Source organism: Zalophus californianus, chromosome 5 (genome assembly GCF_009762305.2).
Source record: "Zalophus californianus isolate mZalCal1 chromosome 5, mZalCal1.pri.v2, whole genome shotgun sequence".
Lineage (NCBI taxonomy): Eukaryota > Metazoa > Chordata > Mammalia > Carnivora > Otariidae > Zalophus > Zalophus californianus.
In genome coordinates, this window is record NC_045599.1 from 40,105,790 (window position 1) to 40,130,051 (window position 24,262).

Here is a 24,262-nt window from a genome sequence, read left to right on the forward strand (position 1 = left end):
GTCATGATCCCGGGGTCCTGGGATCGAGCCCCGCATCGGACTCCCTGCTCCGTGGGAAGCCTGCTTCTCCCTCTCCCACTCCCCCTGCTTGTGTTCCTGCTCTCGCTGTGTCTCTCTCTGTCAAATAAATAAATAAAATCTTTAAAAAAAATTTTTACTGCAAAAAAATGGTAAATATGTGAGTGATAGATGTGTTAAATAACCTTATTCTTATAATCATTTTGCACATGTATAACAAATCATCATGTTTATACCTTAAAACTACATATATTATATTCAGTTATATCAGTAAAAAAAGAAAAAATTGGCACAATCTCTGGAAAATGCAGAAGGTGAGTTGTCTGAATTTATTGTAGAGAGTAACGTGTATTTTTGGTATTTTGTAGGTGTTCACTCTTTATTTAGTTATCTATATTATTAAAGGTTCTTTGTGTCGCATGCAGACATATTCTGGCTACTAAAATAGGAAACAAGACAAACAAAAGATTTATTGAAACACTGGTGTTTCTTTCAGAGTCAGAGCGCTTAGGAAAGGCCAGACGCAAGACAGCTATTGAGAACCCAGTAGCAGAAGTACAGACATCCTTTATTCTAGAGCACTGCCATAATTATCATCATGCTCCATGATTTCAGTGTGGTCTTACTGGCCACATAAATAATTCTGGGAGAATCTTTCTGGCTCAGCTGGGTCAGGTTATACAGGGGTTCCATCCTCTATGACTAAGTTGGCAAGTACGGTAGCAATGGCTACCAGGCCCCGCCTCTGTGTAATGGGTGTTAGAGCAAATTAAGAGCTGCATAAGACTTCTCCAGGACTCTCCCATCCCCGACACTCTGCTATTCTGTAAGAATAATGAAGACTCTCTGGAACAAGTAATAAGCTTGTTTATTTGAAAAATGGTTGGTTTTTAGTTTACCTAGCGAGGAGAGTGGGCTCAGATGTATTTGAAAGACTTTCCAAAAAGAACATATGAAGCTTTGAACTCTGAAACTTCATACATTTTTATGGGTTAAGAGTTTGTTCTTTAGAGTCAGATTCAAATTCCCTTTCCGTCATTTCCTAATTCAGTGACTTTGGACGTGTTACTTTATCTGGGCTTTAGCTTCCTTATTTTGAACCATTCTTTGGTTTTTCTGGCTAATAATAACTTTTATATATTTTATATTTTTTGGCATCATTAAAAACTTTAAATATGCTCAGGAAGGTTACTACTACTACCAATAAAAATCTTCTCAGTTCCCTAGGATATGTGACTCCTAAGGAGACACATTTATTCTGATTTCTGAAGGCAAGAATGCAGTCAGGATGTTCAAAATAGGTTGTGTTTGGCTGAGCCAGGTCCTGAATCCTGAGAACTTGCTTGGAGCTGCTTTTGGGACCTCTGTTCTGGAGGACTCATGAAGCAGAACTGGAAAAGCAGGATTGGCTGCCCTTGGGTTATTCTGGAGCCTTGTGGGTTTGTCCTTAAAAACACAAGCCAGATAGAGGGAAACAATTACCAACTAGAGAAGGTTTAAGATTTAAGAAAAATACAAAGAGTTTTTAATCTTTTCTCTAACATTTTTATGCCTTTGCACTTTAAAATGCTAGATGATTTATAATGAAATCAACTATAATACATATTTGATGAAATAAGCAACAACAATAAAAATGAAAATGCAAGGTATATATGGCAAGAATCAGTGACAAGGATGAGGGGAGGATGCACACAGGTTAAACTCAGGGATAAAATGAGTCATCAGTTTTACTTTGAGTTTCTGGATAGACAGGAAAAAAAATAAAAGAATAGACCATGCTACACAAATCTTACAATGAGAAAAGAAGAAGCAGTTTTAGGGAAGGCAATTTTTTTTCTCTAAATTCAGCAAGAAACTTTTCCCATAAGACATCATGGAGTGGATATTAAGTAATGTCACGCCCAACTGCAGTTTTGCTCGTCAGCAGCATGAGGATCTCCTGTTAAATGTATTTATTAGCCCCACCCCACCCCAAAATGTATTTATTCTCAGGTTCTTCTCTTGGAAGTTCTGACTCAGCAACTCTAAACATGTGATCTAGTGGGTCCACAGTACATTTTTTCTTAATTCAAAACACGTAATCAGAACTTAAGAATTTGTGAAGTGCTTTCCCAATTTTTACTTCTTTGACAATAGACTGGTGAGGTTCATCAGATTTTTTTCAATACAAGAAAAGAAATTTATACCTTAAGACATCTAGTGACTTAAGACACTAGGGGACTTGAATCCCTGGGATTTATTTCAAGTGATGCTGGACAATATAAAATAAGACTTTAAGTCTATTAACATAAGGAAATTGTACCAATGTGATTGAGCAGAGGTTGGGAGGGTCTCAGATTGATTAAGTGTCCAACTATTGGATGAGTTGCTTTTGAGACCTTGCCCCTCTCTGTTAATCATCTGAGAATGTGTGTGCAAGTTCACCTTCTTTGTAAAGCCCTTTTAGTACCCACCCCTTCCTCCAGGCATGTCCCTTACCTCCTTTCTCCAAGGCATGTGAAAGGCACTTTTATACATAACTCTATCATTTCCCTCCACAGTCCTGGGGGACACAGTGCTAAGTGATAGCCCAGACTATCACCATCAACTGCTCAATGGCTGGACATCATTATTTATCTTGAGAGTACTGGCAGAATCTGACACATAGTAGGTACAGATCAAATAAGCACTATGTCTGCCTTCAGCTCAGGTCACGATCCCAGGAGAGCCCCGCATCAGGCTCCCTGCTCCGCGGGAAGCCTGCTTCTCCCTTTCCCACTCCCCCTGCTTGTGTTGCCTCTCTCCCTGTGTCTCTCTCTGTCAAATAAATAAATAAAATCTTTTTTAAAAAATAAATAAGCACTACAGGGATATGTAAGAAAGGGGCATGTGTTATAGGAGAAAGATGGGTTATCTAGATATCTATTTGTTTATATGTCTGTCTTAATTTAGGAAATACCTAGAACTTCAGCCACATTTTCTATACTGGAGAAATAGGCATTGCTGTGGTCATTTAATTCTAAAGTGGTGACTTGCTTTTGATTTGATGCGGCAATTATCATACATGTGAAACTTTTAAAGCTACTTATTAAATGCACAGTCACTAGGATTTAAAGAGATACTTCTGATGAAACCATTCAAAATTTAATCTTTGCCTTAGAGGCTTCCTTCTCTCTAGACCAATTTTTTTATATCCCCAAATTGAGCCATTCCTCCCTGACCATTAGAACATCTACAATTGGTTCATGAATTCACTCAAAAATTTTTTATATGGAGTAAGAAAAATTCTGGCATTAAGATCTGGAACAATTAAGTTCCCGAGATTTTTAACATTAATAAGGAGTAGAGTGAAACTCAAGGAGGCCAAGTGACCGCCACAGGATCACACAACCAAGAGCAGACAAGTTAGAATTTGAACTTCTTTCCTCCCTATGTCTTTTGCTCTTTCTACTCCTTCCTGGCACCTTGTCTGTTGGACATGTCTGTCTCACTGACAGACATGAACTGTTAGTATAGCACTCTAAAGATTCAGGGTGTGGGTACCAATGGGTGGAGATGTGTACCAGCAGCCTGAATGAACCAGCTAAGGGTTGGGACACTTGCAATAAGAGGTAAGTTGTTCTCTGAGAAGATGGAAATGGAAAATGCAAACCTAAGTGAATGTTCTTAGAAGCTTAGTTGGATTTGGGGTGAGAGTCAGACGTGTCTGGGTTGGGCATTTCTTGATTCCAAAGCCCAAAACTGATTTCTGTCTTTAGAAGCTTATGGAAAAGAGTGGGCTGCGTTCCTGGGTAATATGATAGTAACCTGCTGAGCTTACATTAATAACACCCGGGTTATAAAATGAAGACAGTAGGGAAAAGGAGCATTCCCAGATCGGATATGAAATAGAAGTTAGGAAAGACCATGCTTCTTTGAGATGCATGTAAGGTAACTCAGTTAACCAAAGGGGTAGTGTTTTGTTTCTATGGGCACCTGGAAGGCATGTGTAAGATCACATAGCTTACTCACTCTTTTCAACTGCCTCCTTCTACACTGTTCTTTGTTCTCCACTAGCACTTACTGCTTAGTGATAGAATGCACACTCTGGAATCAGGCTGCCTAAGTTCAAATCCTTCCCTCTTCTCCTACTAACTTGCCAACGTTAGTGACTTGGTCACATTCCTTACTTACAAAATTAAAGAAGAATACCCATTTTTCATAGTGATGTTAGAATGAAATTAGGGAATACTTATACAGCACTTAGCTTAATGCTTAAAACAGAGTATGTACTCAGTTCATGCTAGCTACTGATATAATAATTACATTCCCAGCTATATCATTTCTGTTCTTATATTTCAATATCTGTTCTCAGGAGAGAATAGAATAAGGAAAGAGTGGGTGTTTCTGAGCACTCAGACCATATTGTTTGTAGTTACCCTTTATTTGTGGTTTTGCTTTCCACAGTTCCAGTTACCCACAGTCAACCAAGGTCTGGAAACAGATGATCCTCTTTCTGACATAATGTCAGAACATCAGTAGTAGCCTAATGCTGTATCACAGTGCCTGTGTAGTTCACGTCACTTCCTCTCATCATGGAGACATTTTATTGTCTCACATCATCATAAGAAGAGGAAAGGTGAGGACAGTACAGTAAGATATTCTGAGAGACCACATTTGCATAACTTTTATTAGAGTAGATCATTACAATTCTCCTAATTTATTATTAGTTACTGTTCATTTCTAACTGTGCCTAATTTGTAAATTAAACTTTATTATAGGTATGTATGTATAAGAAAAAGCAACGTATATATGGGATTCGTACTCTCCACAGTGTCAGTCATCCACTGGCATCTTGGAACGTATCCCTCACAGGTAAGGGGGGACTACTATAAATCCAACTCTGTGGGATTAGGGAGCTTGTTAGTCTTTTCTGGAATTAGGTTCAGTAAATCTCACTCTTCTCATGAGTAACTAATTGCACAATTGCATGGGCTCTTCTACTTTAGTGCACACAATCCCCTCATGTCATGGGTGCCAAGCGCACAAAGCAAGTGAGCAGTGTTTGTGGCAGGACCAGGTCACCTAACTCCCAGTGCTTACGTGTTGCACCCCACAGTTTGCCTCCTCTCTTAAGATAATCTGATTAGATCGGTGACTTTATGATGATAAAGAAAAAGTACATGTATTTAAAATTAATTTTAAGAAACTACAGTAAAAATGAAAAGATATACCTTTTCTGCTTGTAGGTAGGCACAGAGGTACCCAAATTAGTTAAATAAAATAAGACAGACCCTCCTTTTTGTTCAATATGCTATTATTTTACTTGTAAATTATAAGTTAAAATCACCTGGGGAAGTCACTTTGCTGAATATTCTCCTCGTTTATCATCAAATTCCATAAATCCTCTTGAAAAGAAAAAAAAGAGAAAAATGAATTATGACTGAGATTGAACAAGAATGTTAGAATGATCACTAGGATGTCTTATAATGCTTGAGCCACAATTTTGTTCTGCAGATTTTCCTATGTCATAAGTTAACAAGATTCAAGACTTCCATAACAGTTTGTAGTTGCAAGCTATTTATGCACAATTATCTCTTTGAATCTGCCAACAAATCTATTCATTAGCTGTCTATTCATATATAAACTACATAAGACAGATATTTTGGTATATTCATTTAGTAATATATCCCCAGCATCTGGCATATAGTATAAATTAATAAATGTTTGAATTAAGTAAATAATAAATAAATGGATAAATGAATGAATTTTTATTTCTTTTTACATATGAAGAAACTTCTAAAGCTCAAAGAGATTAAACAACCTGTCTAAATCACATAGCTGGTAAACTGCAAAGCAAAGTCTAAAACTGAGATGTCTAGAATCAGGAATTAATCCTAGAAGCACTATACTGTTGAAGGATAGGGTACACGGTAGCTGCTGGAAAGGTAAAATGATTAAAATGTGGCCTGTGAGAAGTTTATAGTGTAGTGGAGAAAATAGACACAATCAGATACAAGTAATTTAAAACAATGAACAAGTAATTTAAAACAATGAGGGGGGAAAGAAAATCAATTGAAGGTTCCCACAAAGCATTAGGAAATCTGGAGTATGAATACCTACAGTTTGTAATCATAGGGGTCTTCACAGAACTTGTCTTTGAATTGGACTTTAGAAATGATTAAACTTGCTAGGCGGACAAGTCTACCTAGCAAGGCCTTGCTGGCAGAGAGAAGAGCCATGTACAAAGATGTTGGGGGTTTATACAAACATGACCAGTTCTGAAACAAATCATTTGGTATTGGGGCATCAGGTGTTTGACTTCAGGAGTGAGATATGTGATTGATAGATACACAGGCTTCAGGAAAGAACATTTAACTTCAGCCAAATGCATTTGTTCTGATTTTGTAGGCTATGGAAATTTACAAAAGGGTTTCAAGCAGGGCAGTAATAGAACCCAACTTGTGTTTTTGTTATATAACTCTGATAGTAAGTAGAGGTTGGTTTGGAGGGAGGACAGACAGAAACAGTGGAACTAATCATAAATCTAATAAAAAGAGCTCAGGAAGGAGGTGACGAAAAAACTCTACTAGGCCAGCTGGTCAGTGAAGTTGAAGAAAAGCAATGATACAGGAAAAAAATTAGAGGTAGAATATTCAGCAATTTGAGGAAGGTGTTGACAAGCAGGAAAGATCCAAGAAGACCCTGAGGTTTCTGGATTCTGGGTGGGTGGGGATGTGATTCCTGAAATAAGGAACATGGGAGGAGGAGCAGGTTTGTGGGGTGATGGGTTTGGGTTTAGACCAGTTAAATTTCAGGTATTGATGGAAAACCAAGGTGTAATTTTCTAGCAAACAGTTAATCATTTCAGTCTGAAGTTCAGTAAAAAGAACACAATAGACATCTGATTTTGGAAGTCATTGGTCATAAGTCAAATAAAAAGAATAAGAAAGAATGGTTAGAGGTAGGGAGAGAACAAGGAAAATGTCGTGTCATGGAAATTCAGCAGGTGAGGGGAAATTCACAAGGATTGGAACCTTCTTGAGGGGTCAGAGGATTTAAGAATATGTATATTTTTTCAGAACAATGGTGACCAGAATCCAGTTTACACAGCTCTAAAGTAATCCAGAGTGGAGGAGGTGAGCTCTTCTATTCAATGTCCTGAAAGCACATATCTAGCATTTATTATGTGCTTGACACAGTACTTAGGTATCAGATATATTGGAGTAAATAAAGGAAATTCTCGTCTTTATGAAGTTTCCTCATTCCTGTCATCCTCTCTAATCAAATTTTGTCTTTAAGGCTCAAATTGCATCTCATCCTTGCTATAAACACTCCCCTAAACATCCTGGTGTCAGTAGACAGCTCCATTCTCCAGAAATTACCTGTGACGTTTTACTGACATTTATCTTAGTTAGCATATTAGTCATCATGACATTTGCTGTGTCATCTTACCATAAGGACTGCAAATCTTTGAGAAGGGATTTACATTTTAGATTTTTCCTTCACAATTTCTGCCCCAACTTTGTATATACTAAGTGCTTAGAAACACTTCTTGATGGTCTCCTCCCATTCCCTATCCCCATTATATTTATGGTCTTATCTTGGACAGAGAAAGGACAGCTAGATTTTTCCCTTGAGCAAGGACTGCTGTGTCTTGCTACAAAGATCCCTCAGGATTTCCCAAATTGCAGTAATGGGTTTTAGATCTGATCTCTAAGATACCTTCCTTAATTAATCAATTCAACTATTTGCTGAGTGTCTCATTCAATCTATAAGGTACTATGTTAGAGCCATGAGCTAGATAGACCTGATCCCTACTTTCACATAGCTACATGACTACAAATAAATAAAGATGGTGATATATGTTATAACGACACTATGATAAGGTAAAGTAAGGGAGAAGAACTAGGGAATGAAGAGAAGATAGTGTGAGTAAGAGTGGTCATAGAACTGTTTTCTGAGGAGGTGACTTTTAGATGAGCTGTGAGACAAAGCACTAGCCATGAGAGAAGGAAAGAACATTTTAGGAAATGAAAGCAAGGGCAGAGAGCCTGAGATGGTTTTAAGTTCCAGAAACAGAAAGAACATTGTTTACTTAGAAAACAATGAGGAAAAAAGGAAATGGTTGAAGTCGAGGTGCCATTCCTGAATCCAGAGCTGACAGCAATTGTCTTGTATTTCAGATAATGAGCTTTCAGGGTTAACAGAGAAAAAAAGTGCTATTTTATGTCTGGGGAATTCCCAAAGGAAGGAATAAAAAGAAATATTACTGCTTCAACTCCTTGCATTGCTATTGTTGTGCTTTGTAACAATATGAATTCAACTGGAGTGTAATGTGTACTTTGTACATAATGGGTGTTACTCTTGCCTCCTTGTTAGTTTCCTCCTTGTTTACATTAACAATCCCTGAAACTCAACAGTTGCAAAAGCAACCACAATAGGAAAAATAACCATACAAAAATAAACATCTGTGAGTTTCAATAATTTGTGCGTGAAGATGGCATGCAGAATCCTGCCCATCACATGATAATATATTGATTTAAGCAAATCAGAGATTACAACATGGCCCCTGATTACTTCTCTATAGAAAAGAAAGTGTTTCTTAATGTTATTGGTCACGAGACCCCCTGGAGAATCTAAAAAAACGTCAGAAGCATTTCCCTAAAAAAAAAAAATGCTAAGATGCACATTTACACAAAATATGAATAAAAATTTAAAGGATATGTGGACCTTTAAGGGGAAGCCATGTAGTGCAGAGCATCTAATCAAGGGCTTTCAAAATTGATGGGATATCAGAATCACCAGCAAGCTTGTTAAAAAGCATACCCTTAGCTTTGTCCTACAAAGACACAAGATGAGATGAAGAAACTTCATTTTGTACAAATTCTCCAGGGGATTCTTGACCACACTTTGTCAAACTGGGCTTTGGGGTCTATGAAGGAGAGAATTAGAGACAGAGGTTCAGTGAAGTGGAGATTGAAAGCACCTGGAAATTCAGAACAAATTGGATCTTGGAGAGCTGAAAGTAGGGAGCTTACGGTGGGTCAAATGAAAACAGGGTGAAGTAGAAGTGAAAATCAGAGCTGTGTAGACTGGAGTAAGATGTGTTAGGTGTTGGGCACAGGGGGGCTTGGAAGGAAGTAGAGAACCCTGGGAAGATTCTAGGCTGTATGCTCTGCCACGATGGCAATCCCTCATGATCAACACTCATATGAGAGGTTCCCTAGATTGTCTCTGAAGAGATATCAGCTACTCTCTTTGCTAACCCTCTTGAGTTTCTCAAACTAGAAAATAAAGGCAGGACTCATCACATCTCTCCCTAGTGAACACATCACTACCCACCACTTTCACCAAAGAATTACAGTGCCTGCACTGGGTGGGTCCTTTATTCTTTTAACTTTACAGATGAGAAAACTAAGGCACTCAGAGAAGGAGGGCCTTGCTCAGGGTCACCCAGTCAAGTAGCACATGTGGGGAGACCAGAACCTGGCCTTCTGTTCCCTGGTCTGGTGCTCTTCCTCCTTCCTACTTGATCCTGAGATAAAAAATACTTTATGGAACCACTTGTTGGGAATGTGCACACTCCAAAAGAGTTTAGGGAAATTCACTCAGATGCAAATATATCTTAAGGTAGGGCAATACTTTTCAACTCAAATAATATATTGTCATGCACAGTTTTGTTTCACATTCATTTTAATACAATGTGGTCATTACTGACAGAGAAGCAGACAAAAGCAAGGTTTGTCTCAGGGCTTACCTGGTCCTCCTTAGGGAGCGGAGGATGAACTCCACTGCATTCTCAATGATCTCTGTGCCCAAGAGGTTTAGGAATTTTGGGAATTCTGGCTCTGGGTTTTTGTCTGAGTCATCTGGCTTGTCATCTGGTTTGTCATCTGAAAAACAGAACAGAATCTCAGGTAATTCTCAGCAATAAGAAAGGGAAGACTCTTTTCTTTGAAGGGAGCCCCTAGAGCGCTTTGTAGCCCCTCTCGTTAATTATACAGCCTGGTACAGTTATATTTATTGAACATTTAATGCCTGCCCTGACAAAGTCTTCACATGCATCATCTCGCTTATTCCTAAAAACAGCATATATCAATACTTAGGTAGACATGGGTTTCCTTTCTGATTGAGAAAATTGAAGCTCATGGAAGTTAAGTAACTTGTCCAGAGTTAAAAATGCCAGTGCCAGGATTGAAATAGAGACTGCCCCCCACCTTTTAAAAAAGATTTATTTATTTATCTTAGAGAGAGAGTGCGAGAGTGAGTGGAGGGAAGGGCAGAAGGAGAGAGTCTTTAGCAGACTCCCCACTGAGCGAGGAGCCAGACATGGGACTTGATTCCATGAGCCTGAGATCATGACTTGAGATGAAATCAAGAGTCAGCCACTTAATGGATTGAGCCACCCAGGCACCCCCAGAATCCCCATTTTAATGTATTTTTCTCCATGCAATCCCTGACCTGTTGTAATGATAATAATGATGACATAATAATGGGTAGCATTTGTTACGCATGGACCTATGACAGACAATCTGCATGCATGATCGCATCATTTTATTCTCAAGCTAAAGGTCAAGAAGTTGAAGTTGAGAGGAATTTAGGAGCTAGGTCAAAGCACAGAGTTAGTGAGTGGCCAAAATGGAGTTCAATTCCATGTCGGACTGGTATTAAAATCTGGATCCAAAAGCACTCCGTGCTGAACTGCATAGCCTTGTTCCGCCCCTCCAATGGAAATACCTCTGTTTCTTTATATTCTCTAATTTTTCTACAGCAAACATAGATTACTTATAAAATACAAGATATCAGCAACAACAAAAATGAGCTGTATGGCCTTTGACAGAAAAGTTATGATCTAACCACAAGTATGTTATAAGATTGAAAATAGTGTAATAAGGATGATGACAAGGAGAAATTCTATCACTTGTACATCATTTTGATAGTTCTGTAAATAATGACTTTACAAATGCCGTGTGATTTTACCCTTGACCATTCTTATGGGGTATGCAGTTCTTAGCTCACTGGACTAAGAAACTGAAAAGATTAAGTGACTTGCAAGAGGTCTCACAAATAGCAAGAGAGGATGGAGTTCTAAATTCAGGCTTCTTACTCTTAACTCTTAGTCAAGTGCCTTTTGGAATGAGGACTAAGGATCCAGAGAGTGAGGCTGGGGACATGCAGGGTCCCTTGGCGGGTTTTGGCTTTGCTTTGTAGTCTAAATTGTTCAAGAGGTTAAAAGTAAGGGAAGAGTGTCAGTAGCTTCAAGTGGCCTCCCCCCTGGACTCTGGTGCCTGGATGAAGTGGGACCCTTATCTTTCAGTTTTATTGTAGCCCCACAAGTAGTGTTGCCAGATTTGGTAAATACAAATATAGGACACTGAAATAAAGTTAAATGTCAGATCAACAACAAATACTATTTTGGTGTAAGAATGACCATGCAATATTTAGGTCTACTTAAACTAAAAAATTACTCATTGTTTATCTGAAATTCAAATTTAACTGGGTATCCTGTATTTCATTTGCTAACCCCACCACAAGTTTTGACTCAAAAAGTCCCAACATCTAGACCCTGTTCCCCATGACTCTGAATGAAGGAGATGTAACTAGCTTTTTGTGTGGAGGCTGTCAAAAATTATGTTAGAAGCCTCATATTTATATTATGTCCTAAAATGGAAACTCTTAGTCAAAAAATGTGGCTTTCAAATCTGCAAGCATCTGTTGTTTACCAAACAACAACAAAAGATTTGTTCCTTTAGCTGTTGGTGTTTTCATTCAGCAAGTATTTTTTGAGCCTACCATGATGTGCATAGCATATGCTAAGAGTTAAGGTATGAATGAACATGTATAGACATGATCCTTACATGGAGTGCAGGGCCACCACAGTGACCAGAATTGCTGTGTTTTCATCATGGGAAGAAGGAAAGAGAATGGAAATTTGTGATGTGCCTGTTGAGCAGGTACTGGGATATTGTTTTCATGACATGCTTTAATTTTTATTTAGTTCAGTGAAGATATTACGGTTTTATAGAAAACAGGTGCTCAGATAAATTAAATGACTCACCTAACATCACACCTCTAGAATCTGGCTGAGCCAAGGTTTGAGCCTAAATTGTTTTAACTCCACAGAGCACATTATCTACATGATATAGTACCATCTTCAAGCAGTTTTCCCCTGAAGACATTTACCAGATACAGAACAGCCATTTCTTGCATGAAAAGTGAGTTCCTTTTTCCTATGTTGCTATATGCATACTTGCATAACAAGTTAATTTTACTGACCTTTTATTTTAATATGACACTAAATGCAAGCTTTTCATTATACAAAGAGCCCTGGTTTGGAATATGTGTGAAGATTGGATATTTGGCTCCAGCCCTTGGACCATAGCTATATTAAGAGGTTTTAGAGTATGGTGGACCATATGTTTTGGAGTCCTATATACCTGAGTTTGATTCCTGTCTTCAGCAAAAAAATCCCCCAGGTAAACTTGCACACAATACTTAACCACTCTTTTTCTGTTTCTTCATTGTGTTATTGTCAGTATTGAAAGATATTTTATATATCTTTCATATATATCATATATGTGTGTATATATATGCATATATATGTATGTACCCGTATCTATATACATATATACAACTTATCACTGGGTTCAAGGTAAACCCACAATAAATGCTTGCTGCATTTGCTGCATTACTATGATATATAACCATAATAATGGGTGCATATATATATAATAAAATATATTAATAGTAATAGTAACAAAATGATTCATAGTAGCTTCTTGCTCTTGTGCTTTAGGAGATTATGAAAATTGAAAAATGCAGTTAAAATATTAAGGCATTTGAAAATGTTGAAAAACAGAAAAATATATAAATAAAAATAATAAAAATTAAGAATCTGACATACTAGAAACAAATTAGCAAAGCCAATAATTGAATATTTTTTCTTTTCAAATATAATATGGACTAGCCTTTATTTATATTAACTACTTGGTTGAGTTTTTCAGTAAATGTTACCATAAAGTTCAGGAAAAAAAATACAGTACTATTGATATTTGTATAGTGTTTGTAGTTTACGAAGTGATTACAAAGGCATAGTCATTTGACCTGGTGAAGTTGATTGTTACCGCATTTTATAGATGAAGAAACTGAGGTTCAAAGCAGTGAACTGATTTAACCAGTTTCAGAGTTCGTGAGAGACAGAGCTGGGGACTGGTCCTTAGAATATAAATCTCATCTTTCACTTTACTGTAGTGATGACTCCAGATGTTGACGGTCACAGTAGTGTCTGAGGCGATCTCTATGGCAGTTCCATTAGGGTATCTGCCTATATGTTCTGCTGGTGCACAGTGGGTGGCTAACAGTGTTGAGTTCTGCCAAGTTACATTTAGAACATTTCAAAAGGCTCTGTTACTAAATTATTTGCACTGGCTGTGTTTTCTGACCTATCCTTCTGAATAAAGACAAGTCAAGAGCTCACCACCTTCTGCAGGCCAAAAATAAGGAGAATCTTACAAGCTGCCTTGTGGTCCCCTGTGTGCTTGGGACAGACACGAAAGAAGTAGGCGCTTAGTCATAAAGGACAGAATCGAAGGACCTGGGGTTTAAATCCTAGGTATGCCTCTGTGTCTTTGCCCAAGTGACTTTCCTTCTGCAAGCTTTGTTAACCTGCTGAGAGGGAAATGATAAAACTTTGAATATTTACTTAAAAGGATTATTATGAGACTCAAATGAGATAATACGTGATAACAGTAACAGTTACTATTTATTGGGTGCTTATTAAAGACCGGACTTTTGTCTCTTATTCAATTTTATTCAATTTTCATGATAACTTTATGAGAAAGTTAACTACTGATACTCCCTTTAACATGTGAGTCCCAGAGAGGTGAAATAACATGCCTGAAGTCACATTCCTGATCAGTGTAGAGCCAGGCCTAGGAGTCTTATTCCAGGGTATATATTCTTTTTTTAAAAAATTTTTAAAAGATTTTATTTATTTATTTGACACAGAGGTAGAGATAGTGAGAGAGAGATCACAAGCAGGGGGAGTGGCAGGCAGAGGGAGAGGGAGAAGCAGGCTCCCCGCAGAGCAAGGAGCCCGATGTGGGGCTCGATCCCAGGACCCTGGGATCATGATCTGAGCTGAAGGCAGCGGCTTAACCAATTGAGCCACCCAGGTGCCCCTCCAGGGTATATATTCTTTACCTTTAAATATTATTAGTTAGAATCATCAAAAAATAAATCTTCCCCCCCCCCGCTGTCAAGAAATTTATAATATAATAGTGTCACTGTATTACATGAATATATAAGAAGAAAGATCATCCCGAACTTCATACATTCACTGAGGATAGAGGCTGTAACTGAAGCACGTTAGAATGAAAATCCTACTTTCTTTTTGTTAGATCTGCCTCTAGTCCCCTAGTCCAATGCTCTTTCTGTACTGCCCAAAGCCCCCTTTCCCTCTTTCCCCTTTATGTTCTGGATCAGTGCTGCTGCCTCCCTGGACTCCTGGCTGACTACTGCATATTGCATAAGCTGCATTCAGAAGCACTCACCGGCCTGGCAAGTCAGGATAAAGACGAGTAGTCCCAGGACAATTGTCAGCCGCAGCACTGAGACAGCCATGCCTGTAGCGCTGGGTATCGGTACAGATCACCCGTTCAGATGCTCCCAGAGACTTGCTCCATTTATAAGGCATTTATAGGTGACATCATCTGCTATGGAATTTAGGTTGTTGCACAAGATATCTGCACAGCTTGTGCTTGGATTTCTATAATGAACCCTGCCCTATCTTTTAAACCAAGGTTTTCATATAGGGAAAGAAAAACCCTGTCAGTGTTTCTAATGTGTATTTCATAAAGAGCACTGGAGTAACTCTTTACAGGTAGTTGCAATACCAGCATTGATTATTCGCTGGCTCTCAGGCAGAATGACTATGCAGGGCCAAGGAGCAGGCAACAAATCAGATTGGTGAGGTGTGCCTACTCTCCACCCTGTGTACTCTGCTTGTTTTTCCATGCTCTGAACTCATTACTTGTCCCCACGTGGGCATGCCCATTCACACCCTCATGCCCTTAGCTCATGCTCTTTATTTGTCCCAGGATATCCTCCCCATCATCTCCCCTAAGAACATTCCTCCTATTCCTCAGGCTCAAGTTCAAATGCCCCCTTCTCTGTGAAACCTTCATGATGATGATTCCACCCCACTCCAGACAACTGCTCTATCATCTGCCTTCTGGAACCCTGACATATTGTTTGAGAATGAAGTTCTTGACGAGCTCTCTTCTTCTTTAGCCCATGAATCTCTTAAGGGCAGAGTGTTTTATTCACTACTGAATCTTCAGGGAGCTTTGTATGGCTCTTCTAATTGTTCTCAGTTTTGACTTCGCATCCTTGGGAAGCTTGTTCTGCTTCTTCCTGGTAGAGGTAGATGCTCCGCTATGTGCCTGATAGCTGTGTGTCTAAATGTCTCCACCAATATGCTGTAGGTTCCTTAAGGGCAAGTCATCGTCGTCGTCGTCGTCGTCGTCGTCTTCTTCTTCTTCTCCTCCTCCTCCTCCTCCTCCTCCTCCCTCCTCCTTCTCCTTCTTCTCTTTCTCCTTCTTCTTCTCCTTCCTCTGCTTCTGCTTCTTCTTTAAGAGAGAGTTGGGAGGTGGAGAGGCAGAGGGAAAGAGAGAATCTTAAGCAGTTTCCACACCCAGCGCAGAGCACAACATGGGGCTTGATCTCAGAACCCTGAGATCATAACCTGAGCTGAAATCAAGAGTCAGACGCTTAACCAACTCAGCTACCCAGGCACCCCACCCAGGTGCCCCACTCCAACCTATCTTATTAAGAAGACCCTGATCCTGTTACTCCTATACAAAGTGTTGTGAGCTAGAGATAGTGGTCCATAGTAGGAAGCTTTCAATGAGTTAGATTTATGCTATCAGGATCACTGGTTAGGATAGCACTGTGCTTATCCAGTGGTCTTAGGGGGAAAATGACACTCAAGTTTCCTCTTTTAGCCTGATATGTGGCTGTATTTGCATGGGAAAGGCTAACAATACCTTCTGCTTTGTACAAGCTTTGAGCCCTCAGGTGGCTCTAATTCACCATAAGAACACTGTACAGGCAAGCAAAGACTCTAATATTGCAACCTGGGAGAGAGGCCTGCTGGCTTCTCAAGGATATCACCTAAATGGGGCATACAGACAAGTTACTGAATCAGCTTTCATTGGTCTGGTATCAAGGAAATAACACCACATTGAGGGGGCAGGATAGCTGGATGCTATTCTTGTCAGTACCACAGACTCACTGTATGACCCTGATTAAATACTCTCTGGGCCTGATGCTCAGTTTTCTGTATTTGCTGTATTTTTATCTCTCCTTTTTTATTGGTTTATTCCTTTTTAGTTTCAGATTTCAGTTAAAATGCCTCTTTTCTGAGGAAAACTATGACTCTCTAATGTAACTTAGATCCCTCTATTGTCATCTTTTGTATACTCTGTATTCTTCTTTCTTAGCATTTAAATATTATTTTTTGTTTCATTATTTAAGTCTCTCTTCCCAGAGATGTTAAAATCCAGGATGGAAGGACTCTGGTCTATGTTGTTCACTGAGACAGCTCTGGTTTCCAGAATAGTGTATGTAGAAGATACCCAAAAAATACATACCAAATAAATGAATAATTTATCATCTGTAAAACTGGGACATATTATAATTTTCTGCCTATTTGTCTGCAGTATTTAAGGATATGAGAGATAACAGATAAAATACCTGATAAGCTGTAAAGAAACTTTACTTATTTGTTTTCCCAGTTTTATTGAGATATACCTGACATACATCACTATATCAGTTCAAGGCATATAGCATGATGTTTTGATTTACACATATTGTGAAATGATTACTGCAATAGGTTTAGCTGACATCCATCTTCTCATGTAGATACAATATAAAAAAATAAAAAGGAAAAACATTTTATCCTTGTGATAACTCATAGGATTTATTCTCTTAACAACTTTCCTATGTATCATATAATAGTGTTGGTTAGAGTCCTGTACTCTAGTACTTTGTATCTCATAAATGGGAGTTTGTACCTTTTGACCACCTTCCTCCAATTTCCTCTCTCCCCACCTTATGCCTCTGGTAACTACAAGTCTGATCTCATTTTCTGTGAGTTTGGTTTTTTATTGTTGTTTTTTAAATTCCACATGTGAGATCATACAATATTTATCATCATCTGTCTGACTTATTTGACTTAGCATAATGCCTTCAAGGTCCAACCATGTTGTTACAAATGGTAGGATTTCCTTGTGTTTTTTTATGGCTTAATAATATTCCACTGTGTGTGTGTGTGTGTGTGTGTGTGTGTAGGACGATCTCTTTATTTCTCTTTATTCATTCATCCACTGATGGCCAGTTAGGTTGTTTCTATGTCTTGGCTGTTGTAAATAAGGAGCCTTTAATGTGTGCCATATTAATAGCAGTTTAGATGATGTGACTTATCCTCCACCGGCATAAGCAAATGAATTTGTCTTTACGTAGAGGAGAAACTGAAGTTATGAAAGATGGTGTCTCCAAGCTGGGAAGACAAAGATAAGGTCCTTCTCTTGGAATGCCATTCTAGTGTGGTAAGAAGATATGACAATGAAAGGAATATGGAACTCTTTAATTCCTATGGACATTTCCATGCATAAATGACATCAGGGTTCTTAATACAGGAAAGAATTGCAGTCTGGGTTGGAAATCTCACAGAAGGATTTTGATGTATGTGTTACTAGTTAAGCATGGGTTTTGGGATCAGACAGAAGTTTCAGATTTGCCACTTACAAGTTGTTTGACCTTGTCACCTTAGAAATATTTCCTAATCTCTCTCTGTTTTGAATCCAATATCTACAAAATAGGAATAATTATATCTCTCAGGGTTGTTACAAGTATTTGATGAGAAAATATAGGCATACAATTAGCACAGTGCCTTGAGCATGCTAAGTAAAAAATAAGTGGTAGACTAATCATTCTCCTACCCATTCCATTCTACCCCACCCTATCCTATTCTGTTCTGTCCTACGCTCTTCTCTCCTGTCTTGTCCTATCCTGTTCTACCTTGGGTTGTCCCAGAGAATGGAGTGACAGTTAGCCATATAAGCAGTATTGGGGCTAATAAGAGTAATAGGCTAATGTGGATAACTCTGGCCAGGTATCATACTAGATGCAACACATCGGTGAAGCTGGTGGGAGGCTGCTGTTATTATCCTAATTTATATAAGGAATTCAAGTTTGGAGAAATTAAGTAATTTGTCCAGGCTTACAAATCATGTATGAGCCACAACAAGGAATTGAACTCAAGGATGTGTGATTTCAAAGTTTGCATTCTGAACTATTATGTTGCATTAGCATGTGCTCGGGGCTACTACTGGCAAAAAGCCTGGGTCAAACAAGGAAGCTTGCACTCATTAGCCTGCTTGCTTACAGATCCATCTGTGTCTGCTTTGTTTTTCCCATTAATCTGTAGGTTTCCCACTGATTCCTGGATGAAGATCTGACCCACCTTATTCACCTCCATTGTAGCTCAGTTTGATGTATGAGAAGCAGGATAGCGGCACCTGGGTGGCTCAGTCGTTAAGTGTCTGCCTTCGGCTCAGGTCATGATCCCAGGGTCCTGGGATTGAGCTCCACATCGGGCTCCCTGCTCGGCAGGAAGCCTGCTTCTCTCTCTCCCACTCCCTCTGCTTATGTTCCCCTCTCTTGCTATGTCTCTCTCTGACAAATAAATAAATACAATCTTTAAAAAAAAAAAGTGCAGGATATAGAGTGTCTTAATCCTTGGCAGAAAGTAAACTGGAAATAGGGCTATAGAATAAAACACAAGATGTCCAATTAAATTTGAATTTCAGATAAACACTGAATAATTTTTTCATATAAGTACATCCCAAATATTTCACAGGACAAACTTATACTAAAAATACTTGTTGTTCAGCTAAAATTTAAATTTAACTGAGTGTCCTATACTTGTATCTGCCCAATTTTGGCAACCCTACAGGGGTAGGCCCTCGTCAGTGTTTTCTTGCATTTAAGCCCAGATCAGAGAGTGAATGACAAGGATGAGAGAGGCAAATAAATGATTAAAAGTTAGTACATGAGAAGTTAAAATCACATGTGGAAAGTGGAAGTTGGAAGTTATTGAGGGGCCTAGTTCCTCTTTAATATCACATCAGGGACATACATTTCCCCTGTGTTCCTCATAAGGAAATCATTAGCCTCTCTCTTGTTTTTGGTTCCCTCTAGCTGAAATTTTAGACCAGCTCTGGAAGGAATGCATGTGGCTTCAAGAAGGGCTCCCCGGGCCTTCGTGACCATATGCTGAGGAATGACCGTAGTCTTTGTCACGTTTCTACATGTAGCTTATGTCTTAGTCAATGCTTATGCCACTGATCAATTTATTAATTTCTTATTCAATGGACATTTATTGAGCTTGTGCTATTTGCCAGGAGCTCTGCTAGGCATGAGGGACAAGAAAATGTAAAACACTAGTCCCTGACCTCGCCTTTGTTGAGGAGGCAAATATGTAACCAAATGATTATAATTTAAATATGAGACATGCTAAGGGAGCTATGAACAGATTCCTATGGAAGTGTATCATGTAGTGGTTAACATTGTCTCAAGAGGCAATCATGGAGGTATCATTTGTTTGGGGCCTTGAAAAATGGGTCTGTGGGTGTTCACTATGCAAGCAAGTTGTGGAGAGGACACTTCATGTGGGAGACATGACATCTACTAAAGCACAGAAGCATGGAAGAATGTAACATATTTCTAGGAATGAACCTTCAGACTCTTGAGTAGTATTAGAAGTGAACATTAAAATGAGCTAACTGAATCTTGAAGTTTGCTTTAATTAACAAACTTGCCAAGAAGAAATAATAGAGAGGGAAGGAAGGAGAAGAGGAAACAGGACATTGGGAGGTGTAAGAAATCACAAATCACTAAGTATTAAAGTTCATAGTTAGTTTTTCCTCTGTTCTTATTTCCCTTTTACAATCTCAGATAAGCACATGGCCATCCATCAATTATAAGAGTTAGAAATTCAAATTTCCTTTTTTTTAAAAGATTGTAATTATTCATTTGATAGAGAGAGAGAGGGAAAGCACATATGGGGGGGAGGGTCAGAGGAAGAAGCAGACTCCCCACTGAGCAGGGATCCCCATGAGGGCCTCGATCCCAGGACCCTGAGATCATGAGCTGAGCTGAAGGCCGACGTTTAACTGACTTAGCCACCCAGGCGCCCCTAGAAATGCAAATTTTCTTTAACTCTTTTTTCACTATGGATCCCATTTGTTCACAAAGTCCTATCAGTTCTCCTACTAAATAGCCTTCACATTTATCAAATTCTCTTCATTTCTACCATAAGTGTCATAGTTTGGGACTTTGTCTTGACTGTTGAAATAACAACAACTTGTCTTCCTGATGTACGCCTCTCCTATCACCTCAACATTGCTGTCATTTTTATGTTTCTAAACATGATTATGTTAATATCCTCTGTCATTTCCCTTCTCTAATAATTTCCATGGCTCCTTACCACTTGTGGATAAAGCCCTTCATAAATTATTTTCAATCAATAGCTTTACTTTATCTTAGTCATAGTATAGAATGAGTCTTAGAGCACAGGTCTGCAGTCAGATGGCCTGGATTTCATTTCTGACTTCATAAGGACCAGTATTTACCTGGCAAGTACTGAAATGCTCACACAGATTGTTTATATCCAGTCCACTAAGGAGGATCAGTCTCTGTACCTTCATTATTTTATTATATAATTATTTATTATATAATATCTTTCCAGTTCCTAATAGTGAATAGAGAACTTTAGTTTTCCATCATGAATATGAAGATAACAAGTGTCAGCTTCATAAAATTTTTATGAGCATAAATGAGATCATGCTGTAAAGAGCTTAGCACAATGTGTGTCTAATACATGTTACTCTTTGCATTATAACCTCCCACCACTCTTGAATACAGCTTCCCCTCTTTCCTTACCAGGCATACCTCCAGAGTATTAGTTATTCCATCACTCCATTAATTTTACTTGGAATATCCAACTTCCACCAACTCATCCTTCAGAAAAACATTGTGACCACATCCCTGGCCTAATCCATGGCAAAATTAATCACTTCTGCTGTGGGCTCGTTTGCACACACCTCTATTACAGTATGCATTATTTTGAGTCCTAAGCTATTGTTTTATTTTTGACACCTTCATTAGATTATAGGCTCCTCAAGCATGAGCCATACTTTATTTATCCTCAGATACTCTTTGCCTACAATCATGACTGGCAAGTAGACAAGTGCTGAATAAATGCAGTGGATATTCAATGGATGCTAATTAGATGTGTGACTGGACAACTGGGGCTAGTGGCAGAGGATTCTAGATTCCCACTGGAATGAGAGCCAAAACTCGGGCCAGGAGATTAGGTATAAATAGAAAGGTACTTAAGAGTCCAGTGGATTTTGGGGCACCTGAGTGGCTCAGTGGTTGAGCATCTGCCTTCGGCTCAGGTCATGATCCTGGCATGGGGTCAAGTCCTGCATCAGATTCCCTGCTCAGTGGGGAGTCAGTTTCTCCCTCCCTCTGCTCTTGCAACCTTGTGCACTCTCTTTCCCTCTCTTTCTCTCCCCCTCTCAAATAAATAAATAAAATCTTTTTTTAAAAAGTATGTGAAAAGGAGGGGAAAAGAAAGAATAGATGGAATTTAAAAAACCTCTAGCAACATTGTGGATTTTAATGCAATCATATCAATAATTACATTAAATGTAAACATTCTAAATACATCGATAATAAGGCAGAGATTGTCAGACCATACTGTATAGAGTACCTGAAAGCAAAAATATATATCATCAAACACTAATCAAAAGAAACTTGGGATTAAAAGAAACCAGAGGGCGCCTGGGTGGCTTAGTTGGTTAAGTGACTGCCTTCGGCTCAGGTCATGATCCTGGAGTCCCAGGATCGAGTCCCGTATTGGGTTCCCTGCTCGGCAGGGAGTCTGCTTCTCCCTCTGACCTTCCCCCCTCTCATGTGCTCTCTCTCTCTCTCTCATTCTCTCTCTCAAATAAATAAATAAAATCTTTAAAAAAAATAAAAGAAACTAGAGATCAATCTACAGATTGATAGAACAAACATAGAAAATCAGGAAGGATACAGAGAACCTGAGTACCACTATTAACCAGATTAACCTGAATTACATTATAAAATACTCTGTACCAAACAATGGAATACGCTTTTTTCTTTTGCAAAGGAAACATTGTTCAAGATAGACTTTGCTGTATCATTAAATAAGCCTTAATGCATTTAAGAAAATTGAAATAATACAAAATATTTTTTATTGTAATGGAATCAAACTAGAAATCAAATAATCAACTATGTGTTGATTTAAATTTAAATTTAATTTCCCAAATGTTATCTAATTTTGATTTTGATTTTGATTTCCCTAATAGCTAGTAATACGAACATCTTTCATCGGCCTTCTTGGCCATTTTATGAGACCAATATTACTCAGCTACCACAGTCAGAAAAAGAAACTATCATTCAAGAAAAATTACAGATCGGGGCAACTGGGTGGCTCAGTCGGTTAAGCGTCTGCCTTTGGCTTAGGTCATGATCCCGGGGTCCTGGGATCAAGCCCTGCATCGGGCTCTTCCCTCAGCGGGAGGCCTGCTTCTCCCTCTCCCACTCCCCCTGCTTGTGTTCCCTCTCTCACTGTGTCTCTCTCTGTCAAATAAATAAATTTAAAAAAAAAAAGAAAGAAAAATTACAGATCAATATCCCTTGGAAACATAAGCATAAAACCCCAAAGAAAGTACTAGTAGATTGAGTAATGCTTATACCTGGACTGCAAATCTTTTCAATATTTGAAAATCAATAAATGCAGTTTACTATATGGCTAGCCAAAGAAGAAAAACCATATAATCATATCAACAAGTACAGAAATAATTAATAAAATTCAACATTCATTATATACATATACCTCTCAGCAAAGTAGGAATAAAAAGGAAATTCTTCAACTTGAGAGTATCTAAAAAACACCCACAGCTAACATCATGTTTAATGTTGAAAGATAAATGTTTTTTCACTGAAATCAGGAACAAGACAAAGATATCCTTTCTCACTATTCCTTTTCAGTATTGTACTAGAGGTTCTTACCAGTGCAATATGGCAAGAAAAAGAAGTAAACAGCATACTGATTGGAAAGGGAGAAATAAAACTGTTTCTCTTCACAGGAGACATGACTGTCTACGTAGAAAATCCCACACAAAATCCCAAATGCGAGTAGAACTGATAAGTACATTTAAGAAGGTTGCAGGACACAAGGTTAACTTGCAAATATCAATTGCATGTCTCACTACTTGCAAAGCACAAATGGAAATTAAAATATGGCATTTCCAATAGCACCAAAAAAAAAATACTCAGGTATAAATCTAACAAAATATTACATGGTATGTATGCTGATAACTATACAATTTTGTTGAAAGAAGTAAAAAATGACCAAAATAAACCAATAGATTTATGTTCATTGACTGGAATACTAAATATTGCTAAGATGTCAATTCTTTCCAAAGTAATTTTATATAGAAATTGACAAAGTGATTTTAAAATACATATGGAAAGGTGAAGAACTAGAATAACTAAAATAATTTTGAGGGAAAAAAGAACAAAGTTTGAAGAGTCATTCTACCTGCTTTCAAGACTTCTATAAAGCTCACTAAGACAGTATTGTATTGGAGAAAGGATAGACATGTTGGTGAAACAGAATAGAGTCTAGAAATATATTCACACTTATATGATCAACTGATTTTCAACAAAGGTACAAAGGTCATGCAATGGAGAAACAGTAGTCTTCTCAATATATGGTACTGAAACATTTGAACATCCATACTAAAAAAAATAAATAAATTTTCTATACCTTATACAATATAGAAAAATTAATTCAAAGTGTGTCAGAGAATTACATGTAAAAATGTAAACTCTAAAATTTCTAGAAAAAATATAGAGAAAAAGTTTTATGTCCTTGGGTTAGATGAAGATTTCTTAGATGTAACACCAACAACATGATCCCACATACACAAAAAGTCACTATTGATAAAAAGCAAAGACAAGCCAGACACTAGGAGAAAACTCACATATCTATTAAAGGATTTACAGCCAGAATACATAAATTTTTCTCAAAACTAAGTAATAGGAAAATGACTTGATTAAAAGGAAAGGGCAAAAGATCTGAACATATATTTCATCAAAGTAGGTATGTGGTTGACAAACA

At 38.2% G+C, this 24,262-nt stretch overlaps 1 protein-coding gene across 1 annotated transcript; it reads right to left on the reverse strand.

The window, feature by feature from the left end:
* Positions 1-668: 668 nt before the first annotated feature.
* On the reverse strand, positions 669-14,652 carry C5H5orf46 (chromosome 5 C5orf46 homolog). Its single transcript, XM_027606429.1, has 4 exons — positions 14,532-14,652; positions 9,737-9,872; positions 5,327-5,384; positions 669-1,464 (listed from the first exon to the last, which is right to left on the reverse strand). The coding sequence occupies exons 1-3, from the start codon at positions 14,599-14,601 to the stop codon at positions 5,336-5,338; spliced, it is 255 nt and encodes an 84-aa protein (XP_027462230.1). The 5' UTR covers positions 14,602-14,652; the 3' UTR covers positions 669-1,464; positions 5,327-5,335.
* Positions 14,653-24,262: the final 9,610 nt, after the last annotated feature.

Excerpts from the sequence above, each read along its gene's own strand:
- C5H5orf46 (XM_027606429.1), bottom strand. The coding sequence starts at position 14,601 with ATGGCTGTCTCAGTGCTGCGGCTGACAATTGTCCTGGGACTACTCGTC. Across the intron at positions 9,873-14,531 it reads TATCCTGACTTGCCAGGCCG|ATGACAAACCAGATGACAAG; the intron begins GTGAGTGCTTCT and ends TCTGTTTTTCAG. Across the intron at positions 5,385-9,736 it reads CGCTCCCTAAGGAGGACCAG|AGGATTTATGGAATTTGATG; the intron begins GTAAGCCCTGAG and ends TTTCTTTTCAAG.